The sequence below is a fragment of the Erinaceus europaeus genome, chromosome 8 (assembly GCF_950295315.1).
Source record: "Erinaceus europaeus chromosome 8, mEriEur2.1, whole genome shotgun sequence".
Classification (NCBI taxonomy): Eukaryota; Metazoa; Chordata; class Mammalia; order Eulipotyphla; family Erinaceidae; genus Erinaceus; species Erinaceus europaeus.
Window position 1 is genome coordinate 38,670,758 of NC_080169.1, and position 25,483 is coordinate 38,696,240.

The following is a 25,483-nucleotide window of genomic DNA, read 5'->3' on the forward strand; positions in this document are numbered from 1 at the left end:
TCATAAGGAATACAAACCAATATTATCTCAGGCATCTTATTGTTAGTGCTGTTTTGAAGAATATATTCATATATATTTCATGGATATTGAAAACTTGTCATTGGAAGATCATAAGTTACAGTCACTATCTTCATTTCAGTGTACTTTGTGCTTTTCATTTTATTCCTTTATGTCAGTATTGCTCACTAGAATTTTCTATATTTTTTTCTAAAATCTAATTTATAAATATTACCCACCCAAATATTTTTCAAAACAGCATCCTATATATCTGAATATCTATATAGCTGTTGTGTTCTTTGGAGTCCCTGTTAAAACAGAGAGGATATTTGTATGCTCACTAGTGTAAAGTTCTATTGTTCAGCCATTTGTCTATCCCCATCCTTTTCTGCTACATATATGGAGTTTCTGAAATTGTCAAGCTTATTGGCAACTTCCAGCTTAGTACATTTATATTAAACTTAAATAAAATATACTTTAATATAAATTTAATACCACTCTGCTCCATCATACAAGGCACTGGAATTTAAAGGGGAGTCCGTATGCATGCCTACAAGACCTATACCCTAAGAACTGAAACACCTCTCCAGACTCTAAATCTATTTTTTAAATATCTTACTTATTTATTTTAATGAGAGAGATGCAGAGAGAACGATACACAGAAAGAGGACAGAGAACAACTCAGCTCTGGCTTATTGGTATTGAGGATAACCTGGGGCCGCAGAGCCTCAGGCATGAACATCTTTTGCATAACCACTGTGCTAGCTCCCAGGTCTATAATCCCACTTCTTAACTGGAACACAATTCACTGTTTTTAAATGCTTTTAAGTAGCCGTTTCTTTGTTAGATATTTGGGAATTGATTTTCTCTCAAATGTATTATTTGGCATGAAAAACCATGTGTTTTAGTATCATATTTAAGTGGTATTTTAAATGTTTAGGCTTTGAACAAACTTACTTGAAAATTCTCTGTGTCATTTTAGAGGGTAATTAGTGGTGGCTAAATCTGAAAGGTTGTTTACACTAAAACATCCACTATATACTAAAGAAAGCATTCTGTTTTAAAAAGTTTTTATTTGTCAAAAAGGTGTTTATTTGTGTTTGTAATGAAAATCATTTTTCATGGTAGATTCTATTGATGGTAACAACTCAAACAAAACAATAGCTTTCAAGTAAGATAAACTATGCCATACTGAGATTGAGAATTTTGCTCATAAATTTTGGGTGATTAGTGTAGGAAATGCAATACTTTTAACCTTATTGTCAATATGAAACAGAAGAAAATGTATGTTTTCTTCCTCAGTGTTGCCAAAGGAAATATTGGATTGAGTATTTTTTCATTCTAATTTCCTTTAGTATCAATTGCTTCCATGAAAGAGCTGTGCAGTTGCTTTTCCTTTTTTATTCTGTATGGTTATGTATCTAGAACTCAGTTAGAAATGAATGTTTTCTTAAAGATCATCTCAATTGGACCAACTATACTTAATCACACCATTAAATAATTCAAAATGAATTTAAAGTGTTTATTGATTTCATATCACACTCCATATTTATATATATACACATACAGATAAATATGCTTGTGTATTTATTTATATGTATGTGCATATGCATTACATATAAATTTTGTACTTATATGTGTATAGTTCATATGCTATCTGATAGTGGTTGTTTCTGTTACACAAATGGTATCATGATGAATATCAAGTGAAGGGTGGACTATTACTGAAGGCCTGGCATCTATAACATGCTCTATTCTGTGGAAATCGACTAATCAACCATTTAAGGTTCAGATAAATCAATAGACAAAACGGCATCGACTCATGGGCTTTTATTCTCATGCCCACCAGCTGCTCTTGTGCCTATACTTTGTAAAATATAGTGCTTTTCCTTCTAACAAATGACACCAAGTCATTTGGCAGTCATCAATTTGTCTTTAATATTTATGTCATCTGGGAATTATTGTGAAAAATTTGAGTGAGGCCTGATTTAATTAAGCATTTCCTGCTATTCCATGATAGAAGAGTCTTGGTTTTTCACATGCATAACATTTCCTGTACTAATTGGTCTTTTGTATTTCATGATAGAAACAGTCCACTTGGACTTTTCCTTGATGTGGCTGATTGGACTGATTAGGGAGCAGTGGATATAAAATGAACTGTTAATATGATTCTCTCCTTATAAAATTGCAATCAGAACCGGTATTAGCTCTGAATTTGTGTATGTTTCCTTTTAGTTTGCAAGTATACAGTCCATGAGCGCTGCGTGGCTAGAGCTCCCCCTTCTTGTATCAAGACATATGTGAAGTCCAAGAAGAACACTGATGTAAGTGCATGGTGTTTGCTTTTTTGAGGATGACACTTATGCATGACTCCTCTTACCACAGTGTGCTTGTTCTATTCTAGGTCATGCACCATTATTGGGTTGAAGGTAACTGCCCAACCAAGTGTGATAAGTGTCACAAAACAGTTAAATGTTACCAAGGCCTGACAGGACTACATTGTGTTTGGTGTCAGATCACAGTGAGTAACACCAGAAAACAAATTTCCATTTAAAATAAGATGATGCTTCTTAACTCATCTACCTTTCAGATGGTTAAAAGTCAGAGTTAGATTTGTTTTTAGAGAATACAGACCTTTGGAGCTAATGGTAGTTTGAGATAATATTGCCATGGAGCTTTCAGAAAGTTTTCTTTGGAACTCTAGGAGTGGCCAGGAAGTTAATCAGAAGCTCTGTTGGGATTGGGAATTGATGGTATAATTCTAACTATGGAGCACAGCTCCGACTTCACCTTATGACCTTATGTTAGATTTTTCAGTTTTGCATACTTAACTTTTATTGATTTGACATTTGTTTGCAATGGCAATAAAGTTCCAGAGATAATTTTACATATCTTTTTACAAACTATAGAATCCTTACAGAGTCTGCTCATAATCAAAAAGAGCCCAATTACTCATTGCTGCCATTCCTATTACTCTCCCTCTGGTAGCCACTGTAGTTTTAAACAAGATAAAGTGTGTTGTTATGTTTCTACTTCATTTGCTTTAGGTATATTTCACATATGAATAAAGCCATTCTACAATTTACTTCCTTAGAGAAATCTCTAGTTTCATTCTTCCTACTCAAAAGGCTCATGATCTTGTAATATCATTTCTAGAAATTTTTCCAAAGGGCATGGAAGTACTAATTTAAAAAGATATATGTGGGAGTTGGGTGGTAGCGCAGCGGGTTAAGCGCACATGGCGCCAAATGCAAGGACCAGCTTAAGGATCCTGGTCCAAGTTCCCGGCTCCCCACCTGCAGGGTTGTAGATTCACAAGTGGTGAAGAAGGTCTTCAGGTGTCTATCTTTCTCTCTCCCTCTCTTTCTTCCCCTCCTCTCTCCATTTCTTTTTTATTTCATTTTATTTTATTTATTTAAGAAAGGAGATATTAACAAAACTGTAGGATAGGAGGGTACAACTCCACACAATTCCCACCACCCTATCTCCTTATCCCATCCTCTCCCCTGATAGCTTTCCCATTCTCTATCCCTCTGGGAGTATGGACCCAGGGTCGTTGTGGGTTGTAGAAAGTGGCAGGTCTGGCTTGTATAATTGCTTCCCCGCTGAACATGGGTATTGACTGGTTGATCCATACTCCCAGCCTGCCTCTCTCTTTCCCTAGTAGGGTGGGTCTCTGGGGAAGCGGAGCTCCAGGACACATTGGTGGGGTCCTCAGTCCAGGGAAGTCCTGTTGGCATCATGCTGGCATCCAGAACCTGGTGGCTGAAAAAGAGAGTTAACATAGAAAGCCAAACAAATTGTTGAATAATCATGGACCTAAAGGCTGGAATAGTGTAGATGAAGTGTTTGGGGGGTCCTCACTGCAATTTCTAGTGTACTTCTACTTTCAGGTATATATTTTTCCCTGGTTTATGGACATGTGTAAACATATGCTCTATCTCAGGGGACCTGGTCTATATCTAGGTATGGGGACTTTATTGGAGAGTGGACTACCTGGAATGGAATTAGAGAATACTATGAAAGGAAAGGTCTCACCTGAGTTATGAAGCTGAAGGGTTGTCATTCCACACCTGAAGTCTCTGGACACAGGCTGAAATGAAGCATGCTGGGGTGGCACTCGTTGCATTGATTAGGTTGCGATCCACGGATGCAATATTATTTGATATGAATTGAGAGAAGCATGCAGGAAAGTGAGCCCCACCCTAAGGTTCCAGGACTGGGGGAAAATATAGGCTCTATAGTGGAAATGTGAGGTTCCTGCTGTCTTAGGGTTCAAGAAGACAATGGATAGTTATTGTTATCATCACATTATTTGGTAATTGGGTTAATTTTGAAAAGTCCCTTTGTTAGGGTTTGCTGTATAATACCCAGCATCTTGTATATATAGCGGTGCCACCAGTTGCTTCTGTTCTCCCTGGTCTAGGTTTTTGAGATAGTCAACATATCAAAGACTCAGCCAATGTATTAAAAAGACTCAGTCTGTGTTTTAAAAAGTTCTAGACATATGATCAATTTTCCCCCTCTCATATTAGTTGAATAGTGGTTATATGACTACACTTTAATATGAGTGTACATAAACACCATTCCCACCACCAAAAGACTTTGAAAGTTGAGTTGTGTTTTTTGTTTATTTGTTTAGCTAGGAGGAGAGAGAAGGGGGAGAGCAGATAGAGGAGGTATGAAGAGTGAGACAAGTTCCTCTCACAATGGATAAGATACCTTGTCACCTAACAATGGAAATTATACTAAGAATTAATTTTTGGTCAACCTGGGGGGGGCAAAAGAATATGAGTATATATAATAGTAATAATAAAATAGAACAGAGTAAAAAGCCCTAGCAGTGGGTCTGCAGCTTGGACAGCTCCATGTTAGTTCAGTCACGTAGAGCCTAGACAACTGATTGAAAAAGAAAAAGAAAAAAAAAACTTCCAGGCAGTCTTTCCCAGGTGGGGTGAGGCTTTGTTTGGTCAGATATTTGTCACTATAATTGGGCCTAAGTCCTTTACTCAGAGGGAAAAAAAAATAGCCAAATTATTCAGAAAGTAACAGGATTGGATTGGCACCCCTGGTGAGCCAGGAATGTTGGTAAACAAAAAAGGTCAGTGGGGAGCCTGCTAGCAGAGGTTCCTTACCCCAGGGGTCTGGTTATGGGGGGAGGGAGGGAGAGAAATAATAAAAAAAATTCCTTTATTTGCTCTATTTTCTAACCCAAATTGAGCTATAGTTACCTCCATGGTGTCACACTTAGAACGTCTTGTTGACTGTCCTGCTGAAGGCCAGTATGCCATGCTTTCCAGCAGTTGTCATCGGAGCTCAAGCCAGCAGCTGCTTTGGAGTCCTCATCTTGGCTCCAGAAATCATCAGACAAGTTTAATGTGAAAGCCTCCAGAGCTTCTTTCAGTGCAGTGTCCCTCTCTCCATTTCTTTCTGTCCTACCCAATGACTGTGACATTAATAACAACAATAATAACTACAACAATAAAACAACAAGGGCAACAAAAGGGAATACATAAATAAATAAATAATATATATGTACCTCTGGGGGTTATAAGAGTTAGTTACAGTAGCCAATGCATGAAATCAACCTAAATACTCATCAACAGATGAGTAGAAATAGAAGCAGTCCACATTTTTCTTTTCCTTTCCTTCCTTTTCTTTCCTTTTCTTTTTATCCTCCTCCTCCTTTTTTCTTGCCACTAGAGTTGTACTCCATTTATAGTCCCTTAAGTATTGGTTCAAAAAATATGTTGTCGTAGTTTATTTTCTTCTTCTATGTTCAGGAATAAAGTAACAACACCAAAAATGGTGACTGTTATAGAAATTTTAATTATGAAAACAGCAATATAGAAAATAATAATATTATTCACATTTTTCTTTATTTGGGGGCTTAATAGTTTAGAGGCAATAGTAAAATATAGTAGTTTATACATGTGTAACATTTCTCAGTTTTCCATGTAATAATTCAGTCCCTTTTAGGTCTTCCTCTGCCATCATGTTCCAGGGCATGAACACTCCTCCCTACCCCAGAGTCTTTGACTTTGGTGCAAAACAGGATTAGCAAGATTGAGGATAAATTAGAGAAAACTAAGAAGTAAGAGATTTCAAAAAATAGCTTAAAAGATACTGAAACCAACAACAGGGAAAATGGGATGACTTCAAAAGGAGTAATTTACACATTATTGGCTTACCAGAGGAAGAAAGAGAGGGAGGGGAAGAAAGCATTCTACAGGACATAGTAGCTGAGAACTTTCCCACTTTAGACAACATAAAAGATATAAAGGTTCAAGAAGTCCAGGGGGTTCCAAACAAAATTAACCCAGACCTAAAGACACCAAGACACATCATATTTAGAATGAAAAGGAACACAGATAAAGAAAGGATCCTAGAGGCTGCAAGAGAAAAACAGAGTACCAACAGAGGAAAGCCTGTATGATTAGCAGCAGATTTCTCCACACAAACACTAAAGGCCGGAAGAGAATGGCAAGATATCTATCATGCTCAATGAGAAAGGCTTTCAACCAAGACTGCTGAATCCTGCTAGACTGTTATTCACATAGGATGGAGGCAGAAAAACTTTTCTGACATGCAACAGCTGAAGGAATCAACTATCACCAATCCAGTCATGTAAGAAGCTCTGAAAGGCCTCCTATAAACAAACACGTCACAATAAACATACCATATTTCAATACACTCTAAAAGTTTAGAATAATGGCATTAAAATATCTTCATCTATAATATTAATAAATGTCAGTGGCCTGCATTTACCTATTGAAAGGCGCAGAATAGGAAGGTGTGTCAGAAAACACAACCCAACCATATCTTGTCTGCAGGAATCCCACCTAACTCAACAAGACAAACACAGACTCAAAGTGAAAGGATGGAAAAAAATCATATAACCCAATGGACCACAAAAAGGTCAGGAACAGCTATTCTCATATCTGACATGATAGACCTTAAAATAAATAAAATTAAAAATATTGTGATGGACATGACTTAATGCTCAGAGGATCAGTCAATCAAGAGGACTTAATGATTATTAACATTTATGGACTCAATGAGAGGCCATCTACATACATCAAACATCTACTGAAAGAGCTATAGCAATATATTGACAGCAACACAGTAATAGTAGGGGATTTCTGTAGCTTTGTGGCGGTGGGACACAGAGGAGAGAGAGGGGAGATCCAAAGCAGAGAGGGAACACAAATCTTTATTTGCATGGGCACCTCAGAGTTGGGTGAGAGCGCAGTGGTTCGGACCACGAGAAGGTAGCAAAAATGGCCACCTCCCAGACTACCCCTTTCTGCGTCTAACCACTGAGGTGAAAACCGGGCAAGAGGGGAATGGGGGGGGAGGAGAAGGGATTTATAGGCAACAACCAGGAGTGACGTGTCAGGATAGTATTGGTTGAAAAAGGCACTGTGAGAATATCGTGGGAAGTGGCAAAGCCTGAGGGCAAACACTGCATCTGCATAATTCCCCAGCAATTTCAACACTCCACTCTCCCAACTTGACAGATCATCAATAGAGAAAATTAATAAAGGAATGAGGGAGCTAAATAAAGAGATAAATAAACTAGAACTATTGGACATTTTCAGAATTATTCACCTTAAGAAACTGGAATACAAATTCTATTCAAGTTCAAATAGGTTATTCTCAAGGATAGAGCACATATATATATATATATATATATATATATATATATATAGCCACAAAGACAGTGACAAAGAATCAAGAGCACTGAAATTATCACAAGCACCTTCTCAGACCACAGTGGAATTAAATTAATACTTAACAACAAACAATACATTAGAAAAAGTCCCCAAACATGGAAATTCAGCATTACACTACTTAACAACTACTGGTTCAAAGAGGAAATTAAGGAAGGAATAAAAATCTTTTGAGAATTTAATGAAAATGAAAACACAACCTATCAAAATATTTGGAACACAGCTAAGGCAGTACTGAGAGGGAAATTCATAGCCATACAAGTATACATTAGGAAATGAGAAAAATCTCAAATAAACAACCTGATTGCACACCTTACAGACCTAGAAGAACAAAGGTATCTAAAAGCAACTAGAAGGACTGAAATAAATAATGTTAGGTCAGAAATAGCATTTAACATAAAAAATAAAAATCAGTGTTCCGGGAGGTGGCACAATGGATAAAACACCGAACTCTCAAGCATGAGGTCTTGAGTTTGATCCCTAGCAGCACATGTACCAGAGTGATATCTGGCATTTTCATCTCTCCTCCTATCTTCTATGGAGCACAGAATCTTCTTCATTAATCAATCAATAATTTTTTTAAAAAAAGAAAGAAAAGGAGAAATTCATACAGAAAATCAGTGAAGCTAAATGCTGGTTCATTGAAAGAGTAAACAAAATTGACAAACTTGGGGGTCGGGCAGTAACACAGGGGTTAAGCGCACATGGCACAAAGTGCAAGGACTGGCATAAGGGTCCCATTTCGAGCCCCTGGCTCCCCACCTGCAGAGGGGTTGCTTCATAGTTGGTGAAGCAGGTCTGCCTGTTTCTATCTTTTTCTCCTTTCTGTCTTCTTCTCCTCTCTCCATTTCTCTCTGTCCTAACAATAATAATAACCACAACAATTAAAAAAGGGGGGCAACAAAAGGGGAAAAAATAGCCTCCAGGAAGCTCCGATTCCCCCAGAACCCTGCCTCACTAGGGAATGAAAGAGTCAGGCTTGGAGTATGGATTGACCTGTCAATGCCCATATTCAGCAGGAAGCAATCACAGAAGCCAGACCTTCCACCTTTTGCATTCCACAATGACCTTGGGTCCATACTCCCAGAGGGTTAAAGGATAGGAAAGCTATTGGGGGAGGGGATGGGATATGGAGTTCTGGTGGTGGGAATTGTGTGAAGTTGTACCCCTCTTATCCTATGGTTTTGTCATTGTTTCTTTTTTATAAGAATAAAAAAATAAAAATAAAGCCTCCAGGAGTGGTGGATTTGTGGTACAGGCACCAAGCCCCAGCAATAACCCTGGAGGAAAAAAAAAAAAGACAAACCTTCAGCCAGACTCACAAAACACAGAGAAGACTCAAATAAAAAGGATTATAAACGAAAGAGAAGATATCACAGGAGACACCACAGAAATCCAAGGTATCATGTGAAGCATCTATGAAGAATTCTATGCCAATAAGCTAGAGAACCTGGGAGAAATACATGAGTTCCTAGATACCTACAAACTTCCAAATTTAAGCAAAGAGGAACTAGAAAATATGAATAGGCCAACCACAGCCAGTAAAATTGAAACACCTTATCTAAAATTCTCCCAATAATAAATGTCATGCACCTGGGTTGGGCGGTGGTGCAGTGGGTTAAGCACATGTGGCGCAAAGCGCAAGGACTGGCCTAAGGATCCCGGTTCGAGCCCCCGGCTCCCCCCCTGCAGGGGAGTCACTTCACAGGCGGTGAAACAGGTCTGTAGGTGTCTATCTTTCTCTCCCCCTCTCTGTCTTCCCCTCCTCTCTCCATTTCTCTCTGTCCTATCCAACAGCGAAGAACATCAACAGTGGCAATGATGTAACCACAACAAGGCTACAACAACAAGGGCAATAAAGGGGGGGAAAGATGGCCTCTAGGAGCAGTGTATTCATGGTGCAGGCACCGAGCCCAGCAATAACCCTGGAGAAAAAAAAAAAAAAGTCCTGGACCAGATGGTTTTACAAATGAATTCTACAAAACCTTGAAGGAAGAGCTAATACCTCTACTTTTAAAAGTCTTCCCAAAGATTGAAGACACAAGAATACTCTATTCCAGCTTCTATGAACCCAATATCACACTGATACCACAAGCACACAGGTACAGAACAAAAAAAAAGAAAGAAAGAAGGAAAGAAATCTACAGACCAATATCTCTGATGAACATTGATGGTAATGTGTTGAACAAAATTCTAGGTACCTAGATACAGAGTATACTAAAAATTCACCATGACCAACTGGGGTTTATCCCTGGGATGCAAGGTTGGTTTAATATTCATAAATCAATCAATGTCATCCACCAAATCAATAAAAGCAAGACCAAAAACCACATGGTTATATCAACAGATGCATAGAAAGCCCTTGACAAAGTCCAACATATTTTTATCATCAAAACACTACAAAATGGGAATAGATGGAAAATTCCTCAAGGTAGTGGTTTCCATATATAACAACCTCAGCCAATATCATACTCAATGGTGAAAAACTGGAAGCATTCCCCCTCACATCAGGTACCAGACAGGTACCTACTATCACTATTACTATTCAACATAGTGTTAGAAGTTCTTGCCATAGCAATCAGGCAGGAGCAAGAAATTATAGGGGTGTAAACTGGAAGAGAATAAGTCAAACTCTTCACTATTTGCACATGATATGATAGTATACATAGAAAAACCTAAAGAATCCAGCAGGAAGCACTTGGTGTCAGGCTACAAACTTAACATACAAAAGTCAGTGACATTCCTCTTTGCAAACACTAAGTTTGGTCTGGGAGATGGTGCAGTAAAGCACTGAACTCTCAAGCAAACACTAACATAGCAGAAGAAGAAATCCAGAAATCAATTCCTTTTACTATAGCAACAGAAACAATAAAATATCTAGAACTAAACCTAACAAAAGAAGTGAAAGATTTGTATACAGAAAATTATGAGTCACTATTCAAGGAAATAGAAAAAGACACAAGAAGTGGAAAAATATTCCATGTTCATGGGTTGGAAGAATTAACATCATCAAAAGGAATATAGTACCCAGAGCCATATACAAATTTAATGCATTACCCATTAAGATCCCAACCTATTTTTTGAGAAGAATAGAACAAAAGCTATAAATGTTTATGTGGAACCAGAAAATATCTAGAATTGCCAAAACAATCTTGAGAAGAAAGAACAGAACTAGAGGCAACACACTTCCAGACCTCAAATTGTATTATAGGGCCATTGTGATCAGAACTGCTTGGTACTGGAACATAAATAAACACATTGACCAGTGGAATCAAATTGAGAGCCCAGAAGTAATCCTCTACCTGTGGACATCTTATCTTTGGCATAGGTATGTAGACTATTAAATGGAGAAAGAGTCTCTTCAACAAATAGTGTTGGGAAAACTGAGTTAAAACTTAGAGAAGAATGAAACTGACCAAACCCAAAAGTAAATTCTAATGGACCTTAATCTACATCTAGATTCTATAGCTTAGTTAGGTGTTGGAGTCCTATGAGCTAGAAAAGGTCTCACTGGAGTATTGGATCTAGAGGTTGACATCCCAGGCCTGGCAAGATGACACCTTTATTGTGATCTATATCTGCATCTGTATCTGAATATATCTAATCTATATCTATGACTTCTTTTTAGATTAAGCATAGTTAAGATGTCTTTTTTTGTTAATCTGCAGAATGTATAGCATACTATTTTTGCTATAAACATTTTGTGGTACATTGTTTCCAAAACCTATTTATCTACTGGCTGTAAGTTTGCATACTGAAACAAAAGCTCCAAATCAACACACTTCTTGTCCATGCTAACAGAACTCTAGTTACTGATTTTAACAGTAAGATTATATATATATTTTTTTTCTCTAAGGATTTCATGAGTAAATCAGTTTCAACAAATGTCCTGAATATCTTAAATTTTTTGAAGATCAACTTAAACATGAAAATGACATTGTGTATCACTGTGCCAGAACACAATATAAATTAGAAATAAGTTTAAATCCAAGAGTCTTACTCGGGTAACATCTTGGGTCAGAAAGTATTGCAATTCTAAAGTAGAAGCAGATAAAAATTGCATAAGGCTTTCTTACTTATTGACTGCAAGCCAGGAATTCCAGTAATCTTGTGGATATTTGGTTCATGAGATAAGACTTGCATGTTTTTTTATGCATGTCTAAACATACAGCCTCTCAGAAAAAGTATTGAATTTGAATTTTTCCATAAGCAATTTTAAGAAAGCACCTCAATGTATTAATAGCATGAGTAGGTTAAACAATAAGTTTAATAGGAGTTAGGTAGTGGAGCACTTAACAGAGTGCACACATTACAGTGCAGGAAGACTCTGGTTCAAATTCTCACCTATATGGGGAAAGCTTCATGAGCAATGGAACAGTGCTGTAAGAGTTTCTCCTTTCTGTCTGTCTTCCTCATCTCTCAGTTTTCTCTGGCAAATATATATTTATGGTTTCTGGGAGCAGTGGAGTCATTGCACAGGCATATAACTGCAGCATTAAACCTGCTAGAAAAGAAACTATATGCTCATCTCAAAATGTTTGCATTTTAGTATAATATGGGGTTTATTGTTTGATAACTTTTGAAAATTTTAGTTTACAGTTTATCTGCTGTTGGCTGACAATTACCTATAACTACTGTTTGCTCTTAAATGAATTAACTCATCTTACACTTTCTGGAAAGCACAATTAAATAGTAAAGAGCTAGCAAATGTTAAAGTACTCAGATGTGGCTCTGAGTTTAGAAAGGTCTACATGAATGCAACCCACAAAGAGTAGACTAGCTTCATTTTAGCCATTTTCTAGGTGTCATTACTTCCTTTCATGTTCTACATAAACTGGAGACCTGAAAGTGGCACATCTAGTCAAGCACAGACATTACTATGAGCTAGGACCCAGACTCAAGGTCTCACATCCCATCTGCAGGTAGGAAATTTCATGAGTAATGAGGCAGAGATGTAAATGTCTCCCTTTATTTCTGCCTCTCTCTCCCTCTACTTCCTACTGATTCTCATTTACTGTCAAAACAGAAGCGAAAACAAAACAAACAGCTCCTAGAAATAGGAAAAGAGAAATCGGGTGGTAGTGCAGCGGGTTAAGCGCACATAGTGCAACGTGCAAGGGCCGGCATAAGGAAAAGAGGAATTGTGCAGGTGCTAAGCCTCAGTGTAAACACTGGTGGCAAAAGAAAAAAAAAAGTCTCTGGATGCTAGTAGTTGTGCAGTCTAGGACAGGTACATGAAAATGTTTGGCTAATTTCTTATCTATAATTTTTGAAATGAAGTTAAGGATACCTGTATGTTACAATTATGAGAAAATAGTAAAATAAAATCTGTGTGTGTATATTTAGGGAGTCTCACATGTAATAAGTTATTAGTAATTGACAGCTATCATCATAAGATAAAAACCTCCCTTGAGAGCATTAAACCCAATCTTTGGTTTGGGAAGGACACTTCACTTCATGAATACTGTTCCTACCACTTCTGTCTCACTTCCAGTTGGATCTGAAACTGACCTGCCTACATGATAATGACATCTGCATGTTGTAAATGCCTGCCAACATGGGCTCCTGAGTCTCACAACATCCTAATTGAGCTTATTTTTATTCACAGAAAACCTGCTTTCGCTATGAGATATGGTATCACCAAGCTTGCAGTCATTGGAAATATAGTTAGAATTTACTTTCTTTATTCTTGTCTTTCACCTTTATAGCTTGTATTCAGCCTAGTCAGTAAGGCTTAAAATTCCTTCCTTAAATATCTCTCTCATATTGAAGTTTTTTGTCTCTGCTGTTCACATCCCAAGTGCAAGCTCTTAGCACCTCTTAACTAGATTAGAGTCAGATTCACTTGGCTTATCTCCCTAAACAGAAGGTACTTTTCCTATATAATACAGGCTGCAAACCACCTCCAAATGATCTGAAAATGCAAGTTTGTTATATGCCACCTTCAACAATCTATAATAGCTCTGTGATAATATATGCAGACCTCACCTCCTCCTACCCCAAACTCTTTTCAGCAATGCTATTGCCAGATACAAACTTTTAAGTGCTTGACCATATATAATAATCAGTCTAACCCTGATGTCACTGTGTATATCTCTTGACAGTCCCTTGAGAAGTCCACAGTTCCTTCCTAACTATTATTTTGCTCATTCTATTCCCTTGAATGCTCTCACCTCAAGAAACAAAATGAGTTCCATATTTCCCAAGAATTTATCCACAACCCAAGGGATAATTTTTTTCTTTCTTTTTTTTTTTTTTTTTTTTTTTCTAAATTCTGTTTATTCTGCACCAAAAGGACACTGAAGTGCTCTCTGGTGGTTTCAAATCATTGGGCTTATTTGGTCTTCATGGCTACATTGCAATGTGATCCAGCTCTAGTTTTCAGTACAAACATTTATTCCCAACTCCCAAAGTTCTTGAAAGAGTGTTTGCCTTAGAGGAGGTCTTCATTAAATTCATTTTAATGATTGATATACTAATCTACTTTTTTGTCACTTTCATTGAGGGGGTTAATGGTGTACAGTACATTTGTTGACACATGGGTACTATTTCTCATTTGTCTGATAGGATGTCTGCAAGACTTTCTCAGCCCCAGTTTGAGTCCATTCCCACTATTATGCACCAGGACTCCAAAGCCCACTCCACCCCTTTCCAAACAGAACCTTTTGTTTGTTGCAATATACCATACTGAGTACAAATCTCACTTTGGGTTTTTCCTTCCTGTTCTTTCTTCTTAAATTTACCTATAAATGAAATAATCTGCTATTCATGGTTCTCTCTTTTTTAATACTTATTTTATATTTATTTATTTACTATTAGATAGAGACAGAAATTAAGAGCAGAGGGGAGATAGAGAGAGAAAGAGACAGAGAGAGATACCTGCAGCCCTGCTTCACCACTTATGAAGCTTTCTCCCTGCAGGTGGGAACAAGGGGCTTGAACCCAGGTCCTTGTACACTGTAATGTGTGTGCTTAAACAGGTGTGCCACTGCCTGCCCCCCTTCATGGTTCTCTTTATGGAATATTTCATTTTATATTTTTAACAATGTAGTAGTGGAAATCCATTTTAACACTCACTTTTTAGTTAGTCTTTGTGCATTATTCATTATACTATTTTCCCAAAATCTAGATATGATAAAATTACAGGATTTTTTTTCCCCTGAGCCTGAAATCTGATATGCAGGTGGACCCAAGTTATTGTCTGGGGAGATGATGTCATATAGCTGGAGAAAGGACCATAAAGCTGAATCTGGGAAGAGATTAGCTCCCAAATATGGGAATAGGGGTATAAATATTGTTGACTGTAAACCCCTTCGGTTTAATCTGATCTGGGGCCCATATTCAGCTTAGGAGCCTATGTGACCTCTGCATCCCTCTAGATCTGAGCTCACACTCTGTGGTCATAAGTAGGAGAGTTCCAAGCTGCCCCAATATTGACCCATCTTCCTCAGGTGTAGCATGGAGTATGTTGTCCCATACTCTCTTTGGAGGATGGGACATTCTCTAGCGTTGATCCAAGATGAGGACCAGGTCCTATGGGGGCCCCATAGGATCTATTTTGGTGTTCCTGATCTTTTTTTAAATCTCTTTTTGTGAATCCAGTTACTTAGAAATAAAAAAAAATGCACTTTCTTGATTTTAATATTGTATTCTTTTTAGGGAAAATGCAGATAGAAGTTGAGGGGAAAGAAGAAACTAAGGGGGAGGGGGGTAGTGTAGCAGATCACGTGGTGCAAAGCACAAGGACTAGAGTAAGGATCCTGTTTTGAGGCCCCTGCTCCCCAACTGCAGGGGAGTCCCTTCACAGGTTGTGAATCAGATGTGCAGATGTCTTTCTCTCCCCCTCTGTCTCGCACTCCTCTCTCCATTTCTCTCTGTCCTAACAATGACAACATCAACAACAACAATAATAATAACTACAACAATAAGAAAACAACAAGGTCAACAAAAGGGAAAATAAATAAATAAATAAATAAATAAATAAAAAGAAAGAAAGAAGAAAATAGAGATGAAGAGAGAGGGACAGTTAAAGCACTGATTCACCACTCTTGAAGGTTTCCCTCTGCAAGTAGAGATTGGGAAACTGAACCCAGGTCCTTGTACTCTACCAAAGTGTGCCACCAACAAGCCCCTTCCCAGCACAGACAAATTCTATGTAAGAACAGTATAAATTATCTTCTAACATTTAGACAGCCATTTTCTTGTGCTTTATAATCCAATCTCTTCAGCCAGGCTGATTATAACTATTGATTCCTTTTATTTTTATTTGTTTACACTCTGATATTTATTATTATTATTATTATTATTATTATTATTATTAGCCTCCAGGGTTATTGCTGGGGCTCAGTGCCTACATTATGGCTATGAATTCCTCACTTTAGTACTATATATAACTAAACACTTAAAAGTATTTATTAAAATACTAAGCACTTAATAGATATGCTTAAATATTCCTGAAGCTTTTTGATAGAAAGGTATCTTTATTTATAGCTGCCAGTATTGAGACAGTACCCTGAAATTGTAAATGTTATAGACAATATATATAATAGTATATGTTCCTATAAATCAGATCATTTCAATGTTTTACTAATTTGTCAGGAAGGTAATGAATGACTTACAAGAGTTTGTGTCACATAAACACAATTTCTTGTCTCCCCATGATATGCCACCACTCTCACCACCAACTTAAGTTTTTCTCCTCCATACACTGGGTTCCAAATGTTATCTCAACTTCCTAACCAATCCTTCTCCAGATTTCTGGGCTTCATAGCAAAAGACTATTTTTTAATCTTTATTTCTTTTTCATGGCTGCCTACCTTCTTCCTTCCCTTCCCTTCCCTTCCCTTCCCTTCCCTTCCCTTCCCTTCCCTTCCCTTCCCTTCCCTTCCCTCCCCTCCCCTCAACTCCCCTCCCCTTCCCCTTCCCCTTCCCCTTCCCCTTCCTCTTCCCTTTCCTTCCCTTCCCTGTTGGGAGAGATGATCCAAGAACCAAGCTCCTGGCAGTAGCAATACAAACCTTTATTCATGTGGGAGCTCCAGAGTGGGACATGAGTGCAGTGGGTTAAGCCATGTGGAGCCAACCACAATGGCCAGCATCTGCCTCCAGGTCTGCACGCCTGACTTCCTCTAGGTCAGGGTGGAAGAGAAAGAAATCAGAAATGGAAGTGGCTTTTATAATACCATAAGTGGGAGGGGCTGGAAATGGTAGGGGCTTCCCTAACAGCCACTGGCAGGGATTCAGTTGGTGGGAATTAGCAATACCCTGCAGGGACTTAGAAGGGAGATCTTTAATCATTCATAAGACAAAGCAGAAGATTGGTATGTAGATAATAATTCTAGCATGGAAATAGGGTGGTTTATGGGCCCTGTCAAACTTGACCGCATCTGCACAATTTCCCAACACCTTCCCTTCTTCCCTTCCCTTCCTTTCCCTTCCCTTCCCTTCCTTTCCCTTCCCTTCCCTTCCCTTCCCTTCCCTTCCCTTCCCTTCCCTTCCCTTCCCTTCCCTTCCCTTCCCTTCCCTTCCCTTCCCTTCCCTTCCTTTCCCTTCCCTTCCCTTCCCCTCCTCCCCTCCCCTCCCCTTCCCCTCCCCTCCCCTCCCCTCCCCTCCCCTCCCCTCCTCTTCCCTCCTCTTCTCTTCTCTTCTCTTCTCTTTTCTTCTCTTCTCTTCTCTTCTCTTCTCTTCTCTTCTCTTCTCTTCTCTCTCTCTCTCTCTCTCTCTCTCTCCTGCCATTTTTCCTTTTCTTTTGGAATCAAGTCTTCATGTAAATATGATTTCCCTCTTCAAATTCAGAGGCAACATTTTCATTAAGAAAATGTGTGTGTGTGTGTGTGTGTGTGTGTGTGTGTGTGTGTGTGTGTGTGTGTGTGTGTATGAGAGACAGACAGAGAAAGAGAAAGAAAGAGAAGCACTGAAACTAGTTCTGCTACCATGGAATCATCAATATAATACTGAGGTTTGAACATGTGAAATGTGTGCCATAAGGCAACTCAGTGAGCTATTTTCTGATCAATTCTTACTGTTCATTTTATTTTATTTTATTTATTTATTGAATAGAGAGAAAAGGAGATAGAGAGGGAGAGATATAGAGAGACAACTACAACACTACTTTACCACTTGTGAAGCTTCCCCAGTGAAGGTTGGGCTTGAAGGCTCAAACTGAAGTCCTTGCACATTGTAATATGTGTATTCACAAGGTGAGCCTCAACCTGGCCCCATTCTTACTTTTATATGAATAGTTTATTCATTTACCTAAAAGACATACAAATATTATTTTGAATTTACTCCTATTGTTTTCTTAATTTGCACTACTTTTTTTTTCTCAGTATATACCTCACACTCTTTAACTCTTTGCTCAACTCTTACTTTGTATACATATACACACAAACACACAATTTTCCTTTTGTTCCTAACTTAAGACAATTTTGCTAGTACAACTAGATTTGGCTCTGAATTATATGCTACTAGAAATTCCCATGAACTCTGAAATCATTTCTCAGTGTTTTATTTAATAAGAAAACCTGGTTTATGATTTCAGTATTTCCTAGATATTGGCTATATTCTCTTAATAAGATTAGGATTTTTATGCATATGATAAAAATCATGGCCTAGGAATTCTTTGTCTTTAGCCTTAAAAATGCAAAGATAACTGAGAAAAAATGTTATAAAGAGGTAAAAACCCTTTTCTTTATCACTTCACTTCTGTTGATCATTCTACCAAGACGGAGAATTCATTACTCTAATTTCTATTCTGGATAAACATCTTAGTATTTTTACTTTGCCAATTTTGGATCCTGGCTGTCTTTTTATATACTTTGTTTTAATTTTTGAATGAGAGAGAGATTCAGAGAGAAAGAAACAGAAAGAAAATGATACCAGAGCACTGCTCAGCTCTGGATTTTGGTGATGCTAGGGTTTAAACCTGGACCTCAGAGCCTCAGGCAGGAAAGTCTTTTGCATAACCATGAAGCGGAGTTACCCCTTTCCCCCACCCTCCTATGACTATCTTTTTTTTTTTTTTAATTTAAGAAAGGATAAATTAACAAAACCATAGGGTAGAAGGGGTAGAACTCCACACAATTTCAACAACCCAATCTCCATATGCTACCCCCTCCCCTGATAGCTTTCCCATTCTCTATCCCTCTGGGAGCATGGACCCAGAGTCACTATGGGTTGTAGAAGGTGGAAGGTCTGCCTTCTGTAGTTGCTTCCCCGCTGAACATGGGCGTTGACTGGTCAATCCATACTCCCAGTCTGCCTCTCTCTTTCCCTAGTAGGGTGGGTCTCTGGGGAAGCAGAGTTCCAGGACACATTGGTGGGGTCTTCAGTCCAGGGAAGCCTGGCCGGCATCCTGATGGCATCTGGAACCTGGTGACTGAAAAGAGAGTTAACATAAAAAGCCAAACAAATTGTTGAGCAATCATGGACAAAAGGAATAGTGGAGAGGAAGTGCTGGAGGGATACTCACTGCAAACTCTAAGTGTACTTCTACTTTCAGGTGTATATTTTGCAGTAGTTTATGGATAGGTGTGAACATATGATCTCTCACACACAGAACCTGGTCTATATCTAGGTTTTGGGACTTTGTTAGAAAGTGAACCACCTGAGATGGAATTAGAGTATTCTATGAAAGGAAAGGTCACACCCGAGTAATGAAGCTGAAGGGTTGTCATTCCACACTTGAAGTCTCTGGACACAGTATGAAGTGAATCATGTTAAGGTGGCCATCACTGCATTGATTAGGTTGTGATCGGCAGATGCAATATTATTTTATATGGAATGGGAGTGGGATATGGGAAAGTGGGCCCTATCCAAGGATTCCAGGACTGGGGGAAGTAGAGGCTCTATAGTGGAGATGTGAGGTTCCTGCTGTCTTAGGGTTCCAAAAGGCAATAAATACTTAATGTTATCATCATATTATTTGGTAATTGGGTTAGCTTTGAAAAGTCCTTTTGTTAGGGTTTGCTGTACAGTACCCAGTATCCTGTATATTGCTGTGCTATTGGTTGCTTCTGATATACTTGGTCTAGGCTTTTGAGAGAGTCCGCCTATCAAATACACAGCCTGTATATTAAAAAGATTCAGTCTGTGTTTTAAAAAGCATCAAGACATACAATTAATTTTCCCCCTCTCGTATTAATTAACTAGTGATTTATATGACTACATTTTACTAGGAGTGTACATAAACACCATTCCCACTACCAAAAGACTGTGACCCATCCCTCCCACCCACTCGCACCCCCACTGACCCAGGAAGCTGCATGTCTACCCCTCACCACTGGGTTTTCACTTTGTTGCCCTACTTACAATTTGGTCAGGTCCTGCTTTTAGTTTCCCTTTCTGATATTCTTACTCAACTTCTGTTGATGAGTGGGATCATCCCATACTCATCTTTAGCTTTCTGACTTAGCTCACTTAACATAATTCCTTCTAGCTCTGTCCAAGATGGGTCAGAGAGGGTGGGTTCAATGTTCTTGATAGCTGCAAAGTATTCCACTATGTATATATACCACAGCTTTCTCAGCCACTCATCAGTTGTTGGGCACCTGGGTTGCTTCCAGGTTTTAGCTATTATGAATTGTGCTGCTATGAACATAGGAGTATACACCTCTTTTTGGTTGGGTGTTATGGAGTCCTTGGGGTATAACCCCAGGAGAGGAATTACTGGATTGTATGGAAGGTCCATGTCTAGCCTTCTGAGAGTTTTCCAGACTGCTCTCCATAGAGGCTGTACCAATTTACGTTCCCACCAGCAATGTAAAAGGGTTCCTCTGTCCCCACAACCTCTCCAGCATTTGTTGCTGCTGTCCTTTCTGATGTATGCCATTCTTACAGGAGTGAGGTGGTATATCAATGTTGTCTTAATTTGAATTTCTCTGACAATCAGTGACCTAGAGCAGTTTTTCATGTTTGTTAGCCTTTTGGATCTCCTCTGAGGTGAATGTTTTATTCATATCCTCTGCCCATTTTTGGATGGGGTCATTTGTTTTTTTGGTGCTAAGTTTGCTGAGCTCTTTATATATTTTGGTGATTAGTTTCTTGTCTGATGTATGGCATGTGAAGATCTTCTCCCATTCTGTGAGGGGTCTCTTTGTTTGTTTAATAGTTTCTTTGGATGTGGAGAAGCTTTTCAATTTGATGTAGTCCCATTGGTTTGTTTCTGCTTTAGTCTTCCTTGCAATTGGGTTTGATTCATCAAAGATGTCCTTGAGGTGTAGGTGGGAAACTGTTTTACCAATGTTTTCCTCTAAGTATTTGATTGTTTCTGGTCTGACATCTAGGTCTTTGATCCATTTGGAGTTGGTTTTTGTTTCTGGTGAGATAAAGTGGTTCAATTTCATGCTTCTGCATGTTACAACCCAGTTTTCTCAGCACCATTTATTGAAGAGAACCTCCTTTTTCCATTTAATGCTTAGGGCCCCCTTGTCAAAGATTAGATTTCCATAGGTGTGGGGATATATTTCTGGGCTTTCAATTCTGTTCCACTGGTCTGTGTGCCTATTTTTGTTCCATTACCATGCTGTTTTGATGATGATGGCTTTATAATATAGTTTAATGCCTGGGAGTGTGATGCCTCCATTCCTGTTTCTTTTCCTCAAGATGATTTTGGCTATTCTAGGTGTTTTCAGGTTCCAGATAAAAGATTGTAGTGTTTGTTCTATTCTCTTAAAGAAGCTTGGAACTTTGATGGGTATTGCATTAAATTTGTATATGGCTCTGGGGACTATATTCATTTTGATGATATTTATTCTTCCAATCCATGAGCATGGGATAGCTTTCCATTTCTTGTATCAGTTTCTATTTCCTTGAGTAGCGACTCATAGTTTTCAGTATACAAGTCTTTCACTTCTTTGGTCAACTTTATTCCTAGGTATTTGATTTATTTTGCTGAAACAGTCAAGGGGAGTGATTTCTGGATGTCTTCTTCTTCAGATTTAGTGTTTGCATAAAGAAATGCCACTGATTTTTGTACATTGATTTTGTAGCCTGATACCTTGCTATATTGCCTAATAACATCCAGTAGTTTTCTGCTGGATTCTTTAGGTTTTTCTATGTACATTATCATATCATGTGCAAAGAGTCAGAGCTTGACTTCTTCCCTTCCAATCTGTATTCCTTTGATTTCTTTCTCTTGCCTGATTGCTATGGCAAGAACTTCTAATATTATGTTGAAGAGTATTGGTGACATTGGACAGCCCTGTCTAATCCCCGATCTAAGGGGGAATGATTTCAGCTTCTGTCCATTGAGTATGATTTTGGCTGTAGTTTTGCTATATATAGACTCCACTATCTTGAGGAATTTCCCATCTATTCCCATTTTTTGTAGATTTTTGAGCATGAATGGGTGTTGGATTTTGTCAAAGGATTTCTCTGCATCTATTGTGATAATCATGTGGGTTTTGGCTTTGCTTTTATTGATGTGGTGAATGACATTGATTGACTTACGTATGTTGAACAAGCCTTGCATTCCTGGGATGAATCCCACTTGGCCATGATGCACAATCTTTTTGATATGTTGCTGTATCCGGTTGGTCAAGATCTTGTTTAATATTTTGTCATCTATGTTCGTCAGAGATGCTGATCCATAGTTTTCCTTTTTCCTTCTGTCCCTATCAGCTTTTGGTATCAGCGTGATGTTGGCTTCATAGAAGGTAGAAGGGAGTATTCCTGTTTCTTCAATCTCATGGAAAAGCTTAAGAAGTATGGGTACTAACTGTTTCCTGAAAGTTTTATAGAATTCATTTGTGTAGCCATCTGGTCCAACTTTTGTTGTTGGGGAGATTCTTAATAACGGTTTCAATTTTTTTGTCTGTGATTGGTGCATTTAGATTTTGTAGTTCTTCTTGGTTCAGTTTTGGAATGGTATATGCTTCTAGGAATTGTTCCATTTCTTCCAGATTCTATAGCTTGGTGGCGTATAGTTCTTTATAGAAGTTTCGCAGGATTCTCTGGTGTCAGTTGTGATATCTCCTTCATCGTTTACAATTCTATTAATTTGAGTCTTTTTTGATTGATGAGTCTGGCTAGGTGTTTGTCAATATTGTTTTATCTTTTCTAAGAACCAACATTTGGCTTCATTGATCTTTTGTATGGTTCTTTTATTTTTGATGTTATTTATTTCTGCTCTAACTTTAGTGATTTTTGTCCTTCTGGTTGCTTTAGGGTTCCTTTGTTCCCCTTCCTCTATGTCCTTGAGGTATGTAGTAAGGTCGTTCATTTGAGCTTTTTCTTGGTGATTAATATGTGATTGTATGGCTATAAGTTTCCCTCTCCATACTGCTTTAGCTGTGTCCCAAATATTTTGATAGGTTTTGTCTTCATTTTCATTTGTTTCCAGGAACATTAGAATTTCCTGCCTGAGTGAATCTCTGACCCAGTGGTTCTTAAGGAGTATGTTGTTTAATTTCCAAATTCTGTGACTTTTAATAATTTTCTGTTTGTTAAGTGTTAGTTTTACTCCACTGTGGTCTGAGAAGATACTTGGGATTATTTCAATGCTCTTGAATTTATTGATGGTGTCTTTGTGGCCTAACATATGGTCTATCCTTGAGTATGTGTTATATGGATTTGAAAAGAAGGTGTATTCCAGTTTTTTGTGGTGAAGGACTCTGAAAATGTCCAAGAGATATAGTCTGTCAATCTCTTCATTCAATTCTCTTGTATCTTTGTTGGTTCTCTGCTTTGTTGATCCGTCTAAGTGTGACAGTGGGGTATTGAAGTCTCCCACTACTATTGTATTACTATTGATGTATTTTTGAAATTCTTTCAGTTAGTGCTTGACGTATTTAGATGGTCCGTCACTGGGTGCATAAATGTTAATAATTGTTAAGTCTTCTTGGCTGATTGATCCTCTAATCATTATGTGATGTCCTGGCCTATCTTTTATTAAGTTATTTAATTTAAAATCTATTGTGTCTGAGATGAGAATGACTCTTCCTTCCCTTTTTTGTAGTCAGTTAGCCTGTATGATAGTTTTCCATCTTTTCACTTAAAGTCTGTTTATCTTATTGTGACAGATGGGATTCTTGCAAGCAGCATATGGTTGGGTGTGTTTTCTTATCCATCCCCCCACTCTCTTCCTTTTGATGGGTGAGTTTAAGCCACTGACATTTATTGATATTATTGATTTTATGTATTGTAGTGTCATTGTTCAATATAAATTTTTGTTTGCTCTGATATATTGCCAGTATTGTAATGATGTTATTGTTTATAAGAGGTCTTTGAGAACCTCTTTCAGGGTTGGTTTGGTGATGGTTGCTTTCTTTAACTGTTGTTTGTCTAAGAAGGTTTTGATCCCTCCATCTAGTTTGAATGAAAGCCTAGAAGGATATATTATCCTTGGTTGAAACCCTTTTTCATTCAGGGCTTGATAGATATCTTGCCATTCCCTTCTGGCTTTTAGAGTTTGAGTGGAGAAGTCTGCTGATAGTATTATGGGTTTTCGCCTGTATGTGACTTTTTGTTTCTCTCTTGCAGCCTTTAGGATCCTTTCTTTATCCTTACTCCTTTTCATTGTGACTATAATGTGTCTTGGTGTCTTCAGATCTGGGTTGATTCTGTTTGGAACTCTCTGGGCCTCTTGAATGTTAATGTCTTTTCTGTTATTCCATAATTATTCCATAATTATTCCATAATTTCTTTTCTGTTATTCCATAATTTCCTCTAGAATGTTTCCTTCCCCTTCCTCTCTTTCTTCGTCTGGCAGGCCAATTATGCGAATGTTACTTCTTTTGAGATCATCCCATATGTCTCTGTTGTTGTTTTCAGTGTCTCTCAATATCTTTTTAAGCTCTTTCACCTCTTTCTTTATTTTCTCTAACTCATCATCTGTCTGACTAATTCTGTTTTCTGCTTCTGTTAGTCTGCTTTCCCTTGCCTCAGCTTCTTTCTTCATTACAGCTATTTCAGCTTTCAGTTCTCTAATTGTCTCAAGATAATCAGTATTTTCCTTGGGGGTCTCAACTGTTGTTTCCCTAATACTGCCATTTGTTTCCTCCAATGTTGTTTTCATGTCTGTGATTAATAAGTTTATTATTGCTTGCATACTTTTCTTATCTATGGTTACTTCTGGCTGATTTGTAGTTTCTCCTGGGCTCTTGTCTTCATTCATTGGAGTAGCAGTTTTATTTGTTTTTGATCTACCCATTTTTTTGATTTATGTGTTTCTTTTTTTTTATGCTCTGTTGTTCCTCCGTTGTTGTGTCTTTTGTACAAGCAGCACTGTACTAATTACCTTTATGACAATTGCACTCACCAATCTCAGGAATTATAATAGCAACTGAAGCAAGTATTGAAGCAGTTTAATCTCTACCAGTTATCCAAATAATGTCTCCAGTCCGTGAAAAAATAGTAACCAAATCTCAGTGAAGAAGAAAGATAATAGAAAGAAGGGATAGCAAGAATAGACAGTTATGAAAATCTACTATCCACTGTATATTCTAGGGATATCAAGAGGGGAAATGGAAGTAGAGCAGAGATACACACATAGAGAGTCCACTCTGAGTCAGATTTGTTCCCCAAAATAATTCCTAAATTCCGAAAGGCAAAGAAGAAGGAAGAAGTGTATGACAAGATAAAAAAAAAAAGAAACAAGAGAGAGAAAAGAGAAAAGATAAGAAAAAGTGCTGTAATTATAGAGCAGTGAAAGGAAAGTATTTTTTGATTACTTTACTTTTGATTTAATTTAATTTAATTGTATTTCATTTTTTTTTTAATTAGCTAGGAGGAGGAGGAAGGGGAGAGTCTGTAGAGGA

At 38.0% G+C, this 25,483-nt stretch overlaps 1 protein-coding gene across 8 annotated transcripts in view; it reads left to right on the forward strand.

Annotated features, from left to right (window-relative positions):
• The window catches only part of DGKB (diacylglycerol kinase beta), a 918,246-nt gene that overhangs the window by 265,306 nt on the left and 627,457 nt on the right, over positions 1-25,483 (forward strand). For 7 of the 8 annotated variants that reach the window (XM_060196157.1, XM_060196160.1, XM_060196152.1 and 4 more), the window contains 2 exons: positions 2,233-2,321; positions 2,402-2,518. In XM_060196157.1, the coding sequence (XP_060052140.1) occupies positions 2,233-2,321; positions 2,402-2,518 (206 nt within the window). The remainder of the gene's footprint in view (positions 1-2,232; positions 2,322-2,401; positions 2,519-25,483) is intronic. The other variant, XM_060196159.1, reaches the window with a different exon arrangement.